This window comes from Peromyscus eremicus, chromosome 13 (assembly GCF_949786415.1).
Source record: "Peromyscus eremicus chromosome 13, PerEre_H2_v1, whole genome shotgun sequence".
Taxonomy (NCBI): Eukaryota; Metazoa; Chordata; class Mammalia; order Rodentia; family Cricetidae; genus Peromyscus; species Peromyscus eremicus.
The window spans coordinates 4,401,017-4,419,131 of record NC_081429.1 but is presented as its reverse complement, the minus strand read 5'-3'; the positions used below and the strand labels follow the sequence as shown (position 1 = coordinate 4,419,131).

At 45.8% G+C, this 18,115-nt stretch overlaps 1 protein-coding gene across 1 annotated transcript in view; it reads right to left on the bottom strand.

Moving 5' to 3' along the window:
- Trpm8 (transient receptor potential cation channel subfamily M member 8) overlaps positions 1 to 18,115 on the bottom strand; it is a 70,534-nt gene that overhangs the window by 29,015 nt on the left and 23,404 nt on the right. Inside the window, exons 9-16 of the mRNA XM_059278151.1 lie at positions 15,635 to 15,737; positions 14,079 to 14,197; positions 11,000 to 11,290; positions 9,432 to 9,527; positions 8,242 to 8,371; positions 7,726 to 7,871; positions 4,628 to 4,740; positions 3,697 to 3,913 (exon numbers count right to left, since the gene is read on the bottom strand). Of these exons, the coding sequence (XP_059134134.1) occupies positions 3,697 to 3,913; positions 4,628 to 4,740; positions 7,726 to 7,871; positions 8,242 to 8,371; positions 9,432 to 9,527; positions 11,000 to 11,290; positions 14,079 to 14,197; positions 15,635 to 15,737 (1,215 nt within the window). The remainder of the gene's footprint in view (positions 1 to 3,696; positions 3,914 to 4,627; positions 4,741 to 7,725; positions 7,872 to 8,241; positions 8,372 to 9,431; positions 9,528 to 10,999; positions 11,291 to 14,078; positions 14,198 to 15,634; positions 15,738 to 18,115) is intronic.

Sequence of the window (18,115 nt, the reverse complement as noted above, 5' to 3'; positions counted from 1 at the left end):
GGGAAGGACACAGGAGCATCCATTTGTCTGTGCAGTGCTGGTCCCCAGGGCACCAGCAGCCATTTGCTACTACTCCATGCCTGCTAAGATCAGAGTGGTTGGCACAGGCCCTGCCCACCTGTTCTCCTTTTCCTCCCTGCTGGGAGTCTGATACATTCTGATCCTTACTAACCCAGCCCATCCTCACCTGAAGGACTCGCCTGACCTGTATTACAGGAATAATAGACGAACCCTGGGCCACTAGAATACCACTACAGGGAGAAAAGATTTCGGATTTTAAATGAAAAGAAGCTCTTGTCTAAGGGGGAAAGTGCAAGGCTAAGCTGTGTTCATGAAACGCCAGGATGTTTTCATCCATCATCTTCTTTCACCGTGATGGCCCAGGAACTAAAGGAACTTTTGGAGAAGGCGGGGTGGAACTTACCACATTTTAAACCAACATTCACCGCATCTGCTTAGCTCTGCTAGGAGTGAGTTAGCTGGGTTTGCACTGTTGACTGTCTAGGTTAGGAATCCCCAGTTAGCTGTGAGCATCCTTCCCTGGGCAAGGGGACATCACCTGTCACCAGAGAGCACTGGGTTTCTGAGCCCCAGGTACAATTTAAAACAGACAATGTCCTGTTTAGGGGTTTTGCCTAACAACCGTGAATCTTGTCTGGTAAAACTGCACAGGCCTGCTGAGCTTTTCCTTGAAAGAAACTAAACCCAGTTTAGGACTCAAAAGAGAAGGTTCTGCAGAAATGAAGGGAAACAGCGCCCTCTAGTGACATATTCCTGAAGGACAAAACTTCAGTGCAGCAGCCTGCAGTCTTGCTCATGTTCTATCAGTCATTCCAAGAAAAGGCCACCAGGGTTTCTCTGCTCAAAAGGGAGTGATGACAGGGTCCCTCTGTGTATCTTCTCATCCCTGGCTTCAGTAGCTATGACCATGGTGACCCTCAGGAGTGACTTATGAGCACCCTGCTTGTACCTTCCTGTATTAACACAACATTCTCAGCTTCAGGTATGCACAGCAAATGGAAGTCTAAAGTAGATCACCCCCGCTTGATGCTGTTCTGAGGACCACCAGAGCATGTGTCAGGACCTGGGGAGCTCAGAGGACTCCCTGACGGGGTCAGCACAAGAGAAGGCAACACGATCTATGTTTCTGCTTCTCTCAGGAGTTTCTTCAGTAGGAAATGCACCCAAAGAAAGGGAAGAAACCAAATCACTACACATCACTTACTGCCTATTTGCAGCTCCAGCTGGGTTTTTCCTCTCTCTCCCCTCCCCTTTCCTTCGCTGCCCCTCCCTTCCCCTCCCCACCCAGTCCTCAGGACTTAATCCCCTATCGGCTCTGAGTCCACTGACTCTCTAACCCAGGCGGTTCTTCTCCGAATGCTGAGTGTCCCCTCACTCTGATTATCACACAGAATACTTCAGCCCCACTCTGCTAGTGACTCATCATAAGCCACAAAGAGGATTGGGGAGTAAAGACCTGCCGCAGAGACAGAGGTTGTACGGAAGTGCTGTGGGCTGAGTTATACCTCCAGACTGAAGTCCTCAACCCTCTACCTGGGCACGTGACCTTGTTTGGAAATCAGGTCACTGCAGATGGAAATGGACAGGTCAAGATGGAGTCCTGATCCAACATGACTGTTGTCCCCAGGAAGTGGAGAAATTAGGACACACCTGCACATAGGGAGGGCACCATATGGACCTGAAGGCAGGGGTCAAAGTGTCACATCCAAGGGGCACAGAATGGCAAAGACGGCCAGAAAACTTCCAGGAGCCGGGGATAGAACAGAATGGTTTCCTTCCTAGAACCAAATGGGGCCAGCCCAGCCTGCACCCTCCTCCTGGTCTTCAGCCCTCCAGAACTGTAGGCAGTCCACTGTTACTCAAGCTATCTTCTGTGTCTTGGGGCTTTCTTCCTCCACCTCCACTGACACCCCACCACCTTCCACACCACTTACCTACTTACCTACTAGTCAAGAAGACATGGACACTGGTGACAAGACCCCTCCCAGCCCCCACATCCATAATCACTAATCATACCCATGCTGAGAACCGACAAACAAGTCCTCAGCATCCCTCGCGACCCAGGAGCTCTGGAGACTGCACATAAAGATCCATCGGAGAGAGTTGTCATGACAACTTAAGCCAACTTCGTGTTCTTAGACTAGTCAGGGCCTACAAGGGCATGAGCAGCATTGCTGCCCTTTCAAATCTCTTCCACCACCAGGCCTTTGTAAACTGTAAATAGCCCGTAAGTTGTGTACCTAGCACATACTTGCTAAATGGTGTGTATTTTAAGGTTCGGGTCCAGAAGAGACAACAAAATGACAGCAGAATCTGAAAGGACATCCTGAGACCGGTTTTCATCATGGTTCAGGACAGGGCCATCTTCACCATCCATATGAATTTCTTCAACGTCTACTACCTTGCTAAGTACCTGCTTCCATAAGGCCTGGGGTAGACTGTGCATTCAATGGCAGAGCAAGGATCCCCGAACCTGCACATTCCAAGAAACTACACACAAGGACCAGAAAGAACCCACAGGGATCATTACAAGACTTGATGTGCTAGGAATTAGGGTGCTCTAGATGGACAGGCCCCCAGATCCCGTTGCTTGGCAAGCTGTCCCTGGTGATGGTGAAGGTGGGTGTGCAGAAGGCTCCCGATGCTGGAGGGGCTCAGTCCAAGGTCTCTCAACCTCTTCCTCTGTCCTAGGTTATTTCTGTTGCTCTGATACAAATACTCTAACCAAAAGCAACTCGGAGAAGAAAGGATTTGTTTGACCTCTCCTTCTAGGTCACACTGCTGAGTGACACTAGAGCAGGAACACAGGGGAACATCGCTTGTTCACAAGCTCATGCCCAGTTGGCTTTCTTATACAGCCCAGGACCACCTGCCTAGGGATGGTGCTGCCCACAGTGGGCTGGGACCTCTCCATCGATTAGCTATCAAGACAACCCCCACAGACACATTCTCATGCCAGTCTTATCTAGATGAGGACTCCTCAGTGGAGGTTCTCTTCTGATGCCTGCAGGCTGTGTCACACTGGCAATTAAAGCTACGGCAGGCATCTTCCTTGGCTGAGCCATGCCTGTCAGTTAACATTAGTTAGGGAACATGGCATGAATTTAATGCTAGGAGATCTCACTGGGGTGCCTAGAATTTGAAAATCACCTTCAGGTCCATAGACCGGGTAGGAATCTACTTGCATCATAATGACTGCATTTGTACTTCATAAACAGCTCCAATTGCTCTTGGTGTCGGGAAGCTGCTACCCACTGCCCGCACCCTGGGGAAGTGCCCAGTGTTATGGAAACATCCTCTGCTCCAAATTGAAACATTCTCTGTTGGTGTGGCAAGGAGGCTCAGAGGACTCGGAAAGTTACAGGACTCACAGGCGCCTCCCCAAGGTTATATGTAACAAGTTACAGTCACTGGGCAGGAGACTCTGGTGGAGCAATGTGTCCCCGGACTAGGCTTTGAGTTCCTGAGATGCAGCTGTCACGTGTCTGGGTGGACTTTTGATGACGTACCTGCCTTTGAGTCACCCACTCTCTTGTCAGTTACCCCGGTAAGGTCACTGGTTCCGTAAACTAGACTCGTGTGGAATCATCTCTCTGGTGTGTGGTCAGTGCCTCGTCTGGCCTGAACAGACGTTTATTCAATCTCCCTGGGAAGAGCGATGCAACTCTTGCCTACCTGCCTCACTTCATCACAAAAGAGGACGAAGACCAGGGCGTAGAGGATGAGCTCGGGGGTGTGTGGCACCGAGTGGAAGTCCATGAGCAGCACGTAGGCAAACAGCAGGAGGAAGGCGATGTAGAAGACCACGTTCCAGGAGAAGACCACGAAAGGCGACGTGAAGAAGGCCACATAGTACCAGAGCAGCTTCTTGTGCTTGTCAATGGGCTTCTTCCTGGAGCAAGCAGGCAGGACAGAGTCACCAGCCACACACACTCACACACACTGATACACACCCACACGGTCACACACACACACTCATACATTCATATACACTGATACAGTCACACACAATCACTCACACATGCACAAACACACATACTTGCATACACAGATACACATGCACACTCACACGTACTCAAACAGACATACACACATGTACAGGCACGTGCGTGCACGCGCACACGCACGCACACACGCATACACACACACACACACACACACACACACACACACACACACACACACACAGGAAGAGCTATGGCTTACTTCCCATCACAGACAAGGAATAGACAGATAGACAGGACAAAACTAGATCCTAAAGCTGACCAAGCCAAGACACACCCTTGTTTTTTTGTTTTTGTTTTTGTTTTTTGGGTTGTTTGGTTGTTTGGTTGGTTGGGGGTTTTTTTTGTTTTTTTTTTTTTGTTTTTTGTTTTTTGTTTTTTTTTTGTAATCAGAGATTCCAAGTTCAGACTCAGATACTGAAGACAACCTCAGGCCCACCTGCTTGAAATCCAACCTAGAGAAAGCCAGGAAGATGCCGGACCAAGCATACAGATGCCACAATGGATGTTCTAAGTTCTAGGCGTACAATCACTTACACAGATGCTCAAACACACACACCACACGGATGCTCACACACATGATTAGATGCCCCAGTCCACACCTAAATGATACAAGGCCACAGCCCACCAGGGGGATGACAAATAGACACAGGATGATCTTCCAGTTCTTTGTGTCTCGGGAAATCTCTCCATACCATTGCTTAGAAAGAAAATTCTAGAAGGAAACAGAGATAGAAAACACAGTCCTTGTTGATATAAGTATACAGGGAACAGGACACAGCCATTCTTCCCAGCCCTGCACACCCCTGAAATATTTAACCTCTACATTAATGTCTTTAATTTTTCAAATGTTGTCTGGATTCTAAGGAGTGAAGAAGCAACTTAAAATTCTGTTTGATTTTCAAGTCTTTTTTTCTAAGTTCAATTCAATGAGCTTTAAAAAAGAAAGTGGTGTGACTGAAAATTCACTAAACCTATGAATTTTTAACTACTATAGTTCTTATTTGTGTAAGCTTAAACAAGTATGGGTCTTCAGTGATGCTAAGTTCAAAGGCAGGGCCAATGCAGTCTGTGGAGTCCCCAGGGGTTCCTGGGTGGAAGCAGACAGATGTTTTCATTCTGAAGCTAAAAGAAAGTCAGGGAAGGAGTGGCTGATGAAGTCAAGATGGAATGCATGTGGACCCTCCCCTTATTCACTGTGCCGGCCCCCGAAGATGGGGGCAGAAAGGGCTTCCCTGACGTGGAAACTGGAAACATCATATTGCCACCAAAAGATAGACAGCGACAAGGACCTGACTACATCAAAGAAACCCACAGATGTAAAGCAAAGCAAGCGAGCCAGGCAGGGGTGAGCTCTGGACTTAGCCCTGTACCTGCTCTTCTACTGGGTGGAGGACAAGTGCTTCTCTTGTGTGCCCTGTATGTCCTCTTGGGGCTACTCCACAGATATGTGCTTGACTGAGGAGGGGCAAGATAGACCCCGGGGCCGGGCGGTGGTGGCGCACGCCTTTAATCCCAGCACTCGGGAGGCAGAGCCAGGCGGATCTCTGTGAGTTCGAGGCCAGCCTGGGCTACCAAGTGAGTTCCAGGAAAGGCGCAAAGCTACACAGAGAAACCCTGTCTCGAAAAACCAAAAAAAAAAAAAAAAAAAAAAAAAAAAAGATAGACCCCGGAAAGAGCACCCAGCAAGCAGCATATTGAGACACCCTGGGACCTGCAGCAGGCTCTACAGGGGACCCAAAGGCTCCCAAGAGCTCCAAGGGCCACCTTCCTTCCTAACACATCATGTCTGCTTCTTCCTCCCCCAACTCACTGCCTGCTAATCACTTCCAGCTCACCTCCAGAGCTAGACTAAAAGCCTTGTCTGGGGTCTGTTTGCCCGCCACCTGGTATAATGCAAATAGGAGGCAATCCACAGAGGATTAAATCCCAGCACTACTTACTACCTCCTAGCAAGCAAGCATGGGAAATATTCCAGAACCTCTCTGAGCCCTGAATCCTCAAAATAAAATGAATTACACCCATGTCCACAAGCAAGGTGCTGATGAAACACATAACAAGCAACGGCCTTTCCCTCTCTCCCTACCTGGCGAGATCTACAACAGTCTAATGCAACTGTGGACGCAGTTCAGCTGCTGCCTGATTAACCCGCCTCAGGACCAGCTTCGTCCGTCTCGTGATTTCTCCATCACTCACCGTGACGGCAGTGGTAGCGGCCGACCCAGCTGACCTTCCCTTTCACACAGAATTTCGTGGCATCACCATAGCAACCCTCTGACAACCACAGTGCTGCTGTTTGAGTAAGAAAATCCCCCACAGGCTCATGGGCTTAAACACCTCATCCCCAGCTGGTGATGCTGGGGGTGGGGGGGATTCTTGAGTCTGACTGGTGGAAGTGGACCACTGAGGGTAGGCCTTGTAGAGTTATAGCCTAAGCTGGGTCCCACACCCACTCTTTGCTTCCCAGTCCACCGGGACTGAAGTGTCACCACTGTGAACTCTGCTGCATGGGTTGAAACTATGAGCCCAGACAGGTCTCTCCTTGTTTAAGTCGTCTCTGCCATTAATTTGTCACAGAAAAATACCTAACATGCACAACTCTGCCCATTTCACAGATAAAAACTGAGGTCCATCATCTCACATCTGCTTTAATGGACCAAGGCCTAGGTGGGGGACCCAGAGACAGCTCATCATTGTAATTTTGCTTTGTGGAATCCCAAAGAATTCTTTCTCCTTGCCATGTGTCTCATTTCTGTGGCTATGATAGAAATCACCTGACAAAAAGCACAGTTTTTATCTTAGAGACAGGCTTTATCTTAGCTCACAGTCCAACATCGTAGTCCATCATTTCAGGGACATTAAGGCAGGAGCTTGAGGCACAATCACATCCACAATCAAAAGCAGAGAGAAATTAATGTGTACTTCATATTCAGCTAGCCTTCTCTACTCTTCTACAGTCCAGGATCCAAACCTAGGAAACAGTACCGCCCATAGTGGGCCAGGTCTTCCCACATCAGCCAAGCAATCAAGGCAACCCCCCACAGATACATCCACTGGCCAACCTGATCTAGACAATCCCTTCCTGAGACTCTTTCTGGGTGATTCTCCAGTATGTCAAGTTGACAATTAAAGCTAGGCATCACACTGTGGCTTGGGTCTTAGATATTTTCTGAAGGTCCATTCCTAAAGGCATAGTTTCCAGTGTGACACTTGGGAAGGTGGTACAATCTTTAAGAGGATGGGACCTAAGGGAAGATCTTAGGCCATTGGGGGACCCTCAAAGGGACTTTGGTTCCTCCTCTCCCCCACTCCCCTTTGCTTCTTAGCTGCCATGAGGTGCTCTGGCCATAACGCCCTGCCTCATCATGTACCGAGAAGCAATGGGCACAACCAACGATGAGCTAAAACCTCTAGACACTGTGAGCCAAAACAAACCTCTCCTCTTTTTAAGACGATTACCTCAGGCATTTTGCTACAGTGGTGGAGAGTTGACTGACACACTCCTGTACCATCTTTAAGGTGAGGCTTTTCACAAAAGCAAATGTGTCACCATCCTTCATTGTCACCCAGGCACTCCCTCCATGGTCTTTACACAGGATGAGAAAAGTATACTATCAATGTCATTTTCTTAGTGCTACCGGTAGTGTGTGATGTCAGGCCCACTCCTGGGTACACTGTTCAGGGTCTGGCTCTTGCTTACCTGGACCCCAGGCTGAGCGATGAAATGCTGGTCTGTAGCCTCCACCGCCAGCTCCAGACAGTTGCTCCCACCCCAGGCTTCACAGGAGTAGACCAGTAGCTGCTCTGCCAAGTCTTCGTCACTGCTGTAACACTCGGTGAACAACTCTGCATCATCATGGAGGGGAGGACTGGGCTCAGCTGGTAGACATGGAGTCTAGCCTGCCTACCCCCGTCAAAACCTGAGCAGATGGGGCATGAGGATCCAGGCATAGAGAAAGCTGTCCAAATGTGACCTTTACTACAGAGATGCTTTCTTTAGACACAACTAGTCGTCAGGGCTCTTTAATGCAGAGGGTACTGATACATGCTTACGGAATCTCAAATCTGCCTTCAACACCTAGGGAGTGCCCTCTTGTGACGGGATTCTCTCCGGACACAGGCAGAAGGGCCTTGCTCTCTGGGAAGGACTCAGGATCCTCTACCCCTCCCAAGCCTTCTGAGGGAGATATCTTGGCAAACGCTATGGGACACTCACCCACTGCTCGGGTCTCATACTCATTGGCCAGTTCCTCTGATTCTCCAGCAGCATTGATGTCATTCTTGACTTTAGCCAGGGTCTTCAGAAGCTTGCTGGCCCCCAAGGCTGCCAGAGTACAGCCTTTGGTCTTTTGGAGGGGGGCAGGGATGGGGAAATGTTGGTTAATTCATAATCTCTTGAAGCAGTAACATGGACATTAACTTTTGAAAAATATAGACAAGCAGGAAATGGCAAAGTCAACTACTCATTGCGATTCAAAGTCAGGTCTGAAATGTGCTTGGGACAGACTTGGACCTCAGCAAACTATTCCTGGTCTTGTAGGTAGAATCAGGACATAAAAAGAAAATCCCTGAATAAATATTGGGAGACATTATGTCTCTGATGGCAGGAAGCCTGGCTAACCCATCATCTCAATGTTATCATGCTGGAACAGCCAGGATACAGGGAGAGTGAATGAGAACATTGAAGACCTGAGCCATGTAACCAAAGGCTGTGTCTGAATTCAGCACTCAAGGGCTGAAGTACAGACAGAAGTCCATATTTATAGAAATAGTGACGTACCAAACCGTAAGAAAATTCTCAATAACTACTTCAAAGCAGAATTTTTTTATAGGCCCTACCTCCTGATTCATAATGGAATATAGCTAGAGATCATTGTTTTTATTTTAATCTTTTTTTTTTTTTTTTGGTTTTTCGAGACAGGGTTTCTCTGTGTAGCTTTGCGCCTTTCCTGGAACTCACTTGGTAGCCCAGGCTGGCCTCGAACTCACAGAGATCCGCCTGCCTCTGCCTCCCAAGTGCTAGGATTAAAGGCGTGTGCCACCACCGCCCGGCTTTTATTTTAATCTTATTATTACTTAGTACTGGGGATCAAACCTAAGGCCTTGTGCATGTGAGGTAAGGGCTTAGAAATTAATTTCTTAAGTTAAATTTCAAAGCTTCTTATACTTGGAAAAAATGCACAGTCACCTGGGGAGCAGGAGTGTACTGGAGGACCCCTACCTGACTCCTTTCTGGGGACCACCCATCCTAGGCACACCTCCAAGGACATGCAACCAGAGGCATAGCCATGGACCTGTGCACCAGAATCCCCCAATTCTAAAGTAGGCATATGAGTGTATGTTAGACCAGACTCCTATAACACAGCATGAATTTGGCACCAGTTTAGTGTGGGCCTGGACATTTACCTGTTCCCAGATGACCTTGGAGAGTTCCTTTTTGTTCTGAAGGATGGCCCAGATGAAGAGAGCTTGCAGGGGGTGCCGGGTGGTGAGAGATGCATCCTGGGGGGGGGGGGGTCAGAACATCGGGTCACCACATGCAAATGTAACCCACTTTAGGTCCATTATTCTATCACTGAAATGGGATGGTCAGAAAGATGAGAAACAGGCCCCTCTGTTTGGAGACCTCTAGGGCTTAGGGCTGAGTCTGTTTTAGCAGCACGGTGGTGTGATTCTCATTGTTCACTGCAGATCAGCAGGTGGTGTGATTTGACACAAAATCTTTCATCAAGCATAAAAGACAAAGTACTACTGTATGAGACGGTATGAAGGGGAAAATGTGCTGAGAGCAATTTAAAGACTAAATGACTTTGGATACGCCATGGAGAAAGCAATTCTCCATTCTATAGATCAGTTTCTCACCTAGAGGAAAAACGTGGTCAGATTAAATCTAACTTTCCTGTGGCTTACATCCAATTGTCACCGCATAAAATGTGCTTATTTCTTCGGACTGTTATTCGAAGATTGGAGGTCTGGCTCATATTTAAGATTCTGTATCTTCGAAGGAATGTTTTCAGATGGAAAGTGGCTGTGTGTGCCCCCCTTCAGCTCCCCTGTTGACTTACTAAACTCTAAACTGTACATACGAGGCCCAGTGTTTGCTGTGTTTCAAAAATTTTAACATAAATAATGTCAATCCGAAGATCTACACGTTCAATCCAACCACACACTGAACTCATTCACACACACACACACACACACACACACACACACACACACACACACACGTAAAAATCTCAGAGTTACAAATGATAATGATCTAATTGAGGTTTCCCCAGCAGCAATCCTGAGGTAAGAATTTGAGGAAAGTGTTTTAGAGAGTGAAGAAATGAAGTCAGAAAAGAAGGAGACCAATAGAAGCCTCATCACCAAGCAGGCTGCCATGAAGCTCACTTCACTGTGCCCCCGAATCATCTCCTCTAGATGGGGGGCCGTTGGGGCATTCAGTAGCCCTGGACTCTGATCAGAGCAAATGCTGGTAATAATTGCTGATGCTGTTGAGTGGAACTGGACCTGCCCATACCTGCCCATACTCAAAAAGGAATCACAGGGCATTCACATCTGCTCTGATGGAAATATCCGCTACTCCATTTATTCGTAGAACTACTGGCAGTCCTTCATTCTTTCACCTGGGCAGCAGCGAGCTATTTTTGTAAACAGGCTGAAACATGAGCAGGAAGCCATCTGTTTGTCCCTGTTCCCCATCAAATAGACTTAGAAAGTGTGTCACATGAATCTTGTGATCTAAAAATGATGTAACTAAACAGAGCCAGGGGCTAGAGCAAGACATCAGAAAACTTACCAGTGACTTTATTCTTTAGGAAAGATGGTAGAGAAAATGCATGTCACCCTTCTAGCTGCTTTATGGCAATCAGGAAGAGAACAGGAAAGGTGGAGGCAGAGAACTGAATTCTGGGAATAGAAATATGAAAGCAGAGAACTGAATTCAAACAGACAGCTCCACTGTTACGTACATGGAGTTCTACATCCAAGTCCTCCCTGCTGCTCCTATCTTCCTTCCAGAAGCTTCTACGGAAGTTTGCCACCAGCTTCCAGACAAAGGTGAGGAGTGCGTCGTTGTAGGAGTTCTTGGCGATCTGCAGATTGCGGTACACCAGGGTACTGAAGTGGGTGGAGAAGAGCTCCGTGAGGACATCATTGGTGAGAAACTTCTTCAGGTTCAGGCCATTTTCCAGGAAGAGGCGGACAAACTTGGGCCTGTCCTTTATGAGGGCTGTGAACATGACTTCCTGAAGGTCAGCCGACTAAAGGGAAAGAGTGGGAGAGAGTGCATACCATAAGACCAATAAAGTCCTAACGGCTCCAGCTTCCCTCTCTATCCCACTTTGACAGTAAAATTCATCTTTTCAGCATCCTGGTGGGAAAACAGCAAAGTGGAACCTTTGAATGTGACCTGGGTTCTTACTTACCCAGGAGAGAGCATGCCCACTTAAGCATGAGGCAGATCTCTGTGAGTTCGAGGCTAGCCTGGTCTACAAAGTGAGTTCCAGGACAGCCAGGGCTGTTACACAAAGAAACCCTGTCTCAAAAAAAAAAAAAGGAAGGAAGGAAGGAAGAAAGGAAAAAGGGAGGAAGGAGGGAAGGAAGAAAGGAAGAAGGAAGGAAGGAAGGAAGGAAGGAAGGAAGGAAGGAAGGAAGGAAGGAGAAAGAGAGAAACACTCTGGCAGTTTACACCACTAGCAAATTTCTAGGTTATATTGTCATGAGTCCTAGGACCAAACTGAGAACCACTTGCATATGGGAAAGGAAAAGCTTTGCAGACAGACATACATCTGTTTCCAAACCTTGATCCTACCATTCTCTAGTTCAAAGCATTGGAACAAAATTTTAAGTGGATACTAGTATAGAGCTTAGAAGGAGCCAGTGTTCTGGGTCCTTTAGAAACATCATCTAATTTAATCAGTGTAACACACGAGGAAGGGACTCCAGTAATTCCCTTCATTTTGGGGAGAGCCTGACAGATATTTATCAATAGCTGTCTGAGAGAACACAGATGTAGTGTCTGCCGATCTTCATGATGCGCATACTTCCACCATGGTGATTTTTCAGCTCCTACTGTGACACTGGCGAATGCAGAACTGGGAATAGACACAGAGGGTCACATCACCATATAACAGTACATGGCAGGAACAGAAGTAACCCGGAACACAATTCCTAAGTGCAGCAAAATAACTAGAAAGTCATGGGGAGGGAGTGTTGTACACGTGGGGTGTGTGTGTGTGTGTGTGTGTGTGTGTGTGTGTGTGTGTGTGTGTGTGTATGTGCAGATGTGTGCCTGTTCCTACTCATGCAAGGATCAGAGCAAGACACCACATCTCTTCATCTATTCCTTGCTTCCTTATTGTCCTGAGTCTTGATCTCTTTCTAACATGAAGCTGTCTCTTCAGCTAGCCTGTCTAGCCAGAGAACTCTTGCGATCCATCAGTCTCCCTTCATGCTGGCATTACAGACACACACAGCCGTGCCCAGATTTTTATGTGACTGCTGGTGATTCGAGCTCAGGGCTTCATGCTTGCAGAGTGAATGTTCTAACCCAGTGAGCTATCTCCACAGCCCACAAAGTCATTCACTTTGATTATTTCTTACCTTTGATTTTCATAAGATTTTTTCAAATTATAAATTTACATAATTTGATTTTTAATAATGACTATATTCAACAACAAACGCCCCCCCCAAAAAAAATCTCTGAAAAATTTAGCAGCTAGTTTTTGCAAGCCAGGATGAGTTGGCTCCAGCATGCCACTCTAAAAGGGAACTGACCCAGTGCATAGTTGAGAACTTTGCCCAAGGACGCACCGACCGTTACTCCAGCACTCAGACTTCAGCACTATGCCCTTCATCCTAACCACCTTCAGCTGAGTTAACAAAATTAAATGGACAACATGAATACACATCCGAGTTTGTTTATTTACCACCTGACCTTATTTAAACAATGTATACAGAGGGATTCACTTATGAATCAATTCATTAACGCACTTACAGCTCTACTCGCTTTCCATTCACGAAAGCCTTGTGATGTGTAATAGGTTCATTATGGTGCAAAGACCAAACACAGACAATGTTTGCTAAAGGGATGAATAACTCAAGAATTCATGAGCCATTACTATTTTCACTACTCTCATTAAAATTGATCATATGTTAATGTAAATCAAATCCTGGTCTTTGATGACACAGTGGTATGTATGAGGGTGTTTTCTAAAGCTAGCTGCTGAAGATGGAAGTTGAGTTATGTAAGCCTTCAAATCCATCCATACACACATAAAATCAAATATAACCTCACTGCCCATAATGACTTCAATTAATGGAGAATAGCTGGACACAAAGATGCACCCTTGTAAATCTCTGTTTGATGGTTTAATTCTTCCTTCTGAACAGAGCCTCCAAGGCTGATTGAACTTTAGATGCATGCAAGTGGTCTCCCATAAATGGGACCGTAAACATTTATCAAACTGAAAAAATATAGAAAAATGATCTGCTGGGAAATTATAGATTTTTAACTACACATGCAACTCCCATATTGGAGGTATTCATTTGGCTCACTCTAAGACACTGGTGGAGGTGTCTTCAGCATAGTATTCCACCTTCCCCTCATACCTCCCCATCCCTGACAAATCTCTTAGCAGAATTTGGCTGGGTGGGGAGGTGGCCAAACAATGCTGCTGTCTTGATCTTTTTAGTCAAGCCAGATCAATAATCCCACATCTCTAGTCCCCATACCTCCACCCATCCATTCCTGAGAGCAGACTCATAGCTCCATACCAGATGATCTCTCATCTCCTGGAAACAGGATTACGTGTTTAGGATAGCTTGCGTGGGAGTCTTTGGCTATATTATCTGTTTGCAAGAAATCTACTAAGTCAACATCATTATCCTACCCTACAATCAAGGAAAGGGAAGCTGGACACCACTGATATGCTAGAACTAAACAATCAGTCACGAGATTCTAGACTGATGACCTTGTTGGATCCAACCACCTACTGTTGAGACCATTGTCCAGGCTAACCCAGGAATAACCTCAGAGGCTTCTGTTACCTCCCATCGTCGGTCGTTGGTGAAGATCTCATCACTGGCAAGATCCAATTGGTTCCACTCCAGCAGAAGTTTCAGTTGCCCATTCCAGTTGTCCTTGTCTTGCTCATTAGTGCTGAAGGCTGGAAGTGGGCAGGAAGAAAACTATAGATCAACAGGCCACACATAAGGAAGCCAGGCTATTAATATCCTCCAAATACCAGAGTCAGTCATCAAAGCAGGTCTCTTGGGATCAGAGGACACTGTCCATCTCCTTCTGTTGTCACTCATGCATTGCGTATGTCCTGAAGTCTATAATGATCAACCCAGATCTTCCTGTTATCTTCCTGTTACATACAAATATAGTATAACTAGGATATATTGACATTTCTCTGTAGATTAAGGCTCCATAGGTATTATATTCCAAATGTTGTATCGGACTTATCCTATATCTAAATCTACAACATAATTAGCCATGTTAAAACAATGTATTTGTTATGGTTTGAGTGTAAAATGTTCCCCCATAGGCTCCTGAGCTTGAATGCCTAGTCTCTAGCTACTGGCACTGTGCTGAGAGGCTGTGGAGCCTCTAGGAGTTGGTGCTTAGCTTGAGGAAGTGGGCCAAAGGGAGGCATATCTTAGAGGCCCAACTTCCAACCTAATCTCTTTCTTCTCCTTCTCTCCCTACTCTTTTCCTTCCTTCCTTCCTATCTATCTATCTATCTATCTATCTATCTATCTATCTATCTATCTATCTATTTATCTATCTATCTATCATCTTCTATCCATCTATCTTCTATCTATGTATCTATGTATGTATATATCTGTCGTCTGTCTCTCTATCTTCTATCTATCTTCTATCTATCTATCTATCTATCTATCTATCTATCTATCTACCTATCTTCTCTGTATACTTTGCATTTGTTGGTTAAGTATTTCAATCCAGAAGGCAAGGTTTTGCTATTTATTATAGGTAATCCCACTTTGGTGGAATTCTTTTTTGAAACAGGGTCTCACTATGTAGCTCTGGCTTTCCTGGAAGCTGGACCTATGGTCCTATGTAGACCATGCTGGCCTCAAACTCATAGAAATCTACCCGCTTCTGCCTTCCAGATTCTGGGATTAAAGGCGTCCATGATCATGCCCCTCTCACTTTGATGGAATTCTAAGAGACAGCAAAGACTAAAGAGAATTGTTTTTCCTAGAGGTCAGTCATAAGCTTCAGGAGATGTGTGAACTCCTGAAGTTGAATGCTAAGTTATTTGTGTGTGTGTGTGTGTGTGTGTGTGTGTGTGTGTGTGTGTGTGTGTGGTACATGAGCATGTGTGCATGTGAAACATGTGTGCACACACTCCTGGAGGTACAGTCTTTACAACATTTTTTAAAGGGGTCTGAGACTCCAAAAGTACTTTAAAACACTGCTAGAAACAGTTTTGCAGAGTACCTTGGTTACACTTGACCAGCCTTTTAGTGACATAAAACTTTTATTCAGTGAAATACATCCATCTAAGGAAGTTCACCTTCTATAGCACTCATTTTGTCCTCCAAGGATGTACTCTCAGGGAACTGACTCCACTCACCTTTGTACAGCGCATAGGAAATGGCATTGCTCACAATCTCGTCTCCAGCCTCTTCCATCTTAATAACTGTGAGTAGGTGGGAACACTCAAGAATTTCTTTGAGCTGGTAATACGTCAGGAAGAATATTGTCAACCAACTGATCTTGAGCATGATGAATATGAACGTTTTAATGTATATATTATTTCACAATTTCATATATACATGTCCAAACAATATACTTTGATCCTAACCCCCTATTACCCTCTCTCCCTCTCTTATTCTCTACCCCTCCCTCTAAACCCTTCCTTCTTCCCAACAGGCCTCCCTTCTACTACTTTGAAATCAATCTCTCTCTCTCTCTCTCTCTCTCTCTCTCTCTCTCTCTCTCTCTCTCATCTTATAAGTAAATGAACGAAGAAGAGGCAGTAGAAAACTGTGGAAATCTAAGTGCAGTCGGTCGTAAAGTCTGAAACAGAGGAAAGGAACAGTTTAGTGACAAACAAGAAGCAAGAGGACTTGGAGCTAGAGAGATTAATAACTTACATTATCCTTTTTGAGAGACAAGTACATTATCCATTATCATTTTTTTTGTGTTTAAATTTGAAACAGATTCTTTAAAAAAGCATCTAATTCCAAGGCTCCAGGTACTGGCAAGAATGAACTTTTACCCAAAGGAACTTCTCCTTCTATGGGATGATCAGGTCTGCTTTGGTTAGCTTAGTTTTAGATGATAGTGATTTCCCTAGCAAAATTTAGACCTGGACCTTCTGTGTCTCTGCTAGGAAAGAGCCAGGGGTCTCGGAGCCTTGCTACAGGAAGGTTGAAAAAGATGTGGGCTGAGAAAATTCTTGGGCCTGGCTATTGGGAGGTGAACTTTTAAGGCCTCTGTTCCTTGGGAAGGGTGATGATGAAGATTTAGGTTCAGAAGATGTGTACCCAGTGGTGATGGGAGAGAGAAACTGGAGCTTCAACAAAATACAAATCATGAGGACTTTGAGGGAGAGGAACAGATGAGCACAGCAGGAAAGACCCTTCACCATGTTTTGTTCAAGCCAAAGGATCAGTGAGGAGGCGGATCTAGGGCCCAGGGTTGTGGAGCACATGTGAAGTGGGCAGCTCCATGGGGGTAAGACATCTTAGGTTTTGTAATGAAAAGGGAAGAAAAGAGAACAAGCATGGATACAGAGCACAGCACCAGACCTAGAGAGGGTTCCAAAGACTCCCTAACTCTATCCCCTCCCACACACCTTATCTCCTCCCATCCTGAGCCTGGCTGCAACCAGTGTGAGTTCCTGACTGTAAACCAGATCTCATTTTCTCCCTGCTTCTGGGCTCCCAATGATGTCTCACGACAGCTGATCAAGACCCAAACTTGAAAACAGTGCTCAGAGAGCTGCCTGTTCTGGACTCTCATAAGCACTTCAGCTTCCGCTCACAAATATGTCCCCTCTGCCATCACTCAGTTCTTCAAATGTATTAGCTTCTCACCTCAGGACCCTTGTACATGCTGCTCCCACCATTGTGATGCCCATCCTCACCTCACTCACTCTCCATCATTCAGATACTGCTTCCCACATCACTTCAGCTGTGAGCCTTCCACAAAGCCCCACACCATAACACACCTGTCTCTATACATGCTGCCTTTCTTCAGAATACCCTGTGATGGTTAACAATGGTTGTCCGCTTGACCGAATCTAGACCCACCTAGAAAACAAAACTCCAGGCATGTCTATAAGGAACTGTTTAGACTGGGTTGAGGTGAGAAGATCCAGCCTAAATGTGGGTGGTACCATTCCATGAGCTGGGGTCCAGGGCTGGATAAAAGGAAAATGAGAGCTGAGCATTGGCATTCATCTTTCTCTCTCTCTCTCTCTCTCTCTCTCTCTCTCTCTCTCTCTCTCTCTCTGTTTTTGATTATAGAGGCTGCTGCAAGCCACAGGAAAACATAATGGAATTCAGCTACTATCACAAAAACTACTACTTGGAAAAGTCAAGGACTTCTCCAAAGGTCAAGCCATGGCTTAAGAAGTCTTGGTGATATTTTAGCTTTTGTATAGATATTAGCTGGTTCCTACAATGATTTTCTTGTAATGCTATGTGTGGTTCTAAGAACTCATAACAGTGCATTTATCTAAAATACCTATCAAGAATCCAAGGCCAAATGAAACAACATCTGTTTCCTAGGCCACGGGGATAGCTTTATTTCTTGTGCTATTTAGGGTGAGACCCTCCTTTCTTATACAGTCTTACTAATAGACACCTAACCACTTCTAGGAATGTAGACTAAGCACACAAATCCCCTTTTTGATATACTAACCAGTCATTAGCACTCAGTTGACTTCCTCTTTTACCACTCCCATTTTGGGTTGTAAAAGAAAGCCTGAGGGTCACTGCCTGAGGAAAATTCTTACCTACCTTTATGACCCTGTAAGAATTCAAGCCCGGTGACCTTGCTCTGCCAGAGGATCACTATGACTTGGGTTTATAACTGAACACCTCAG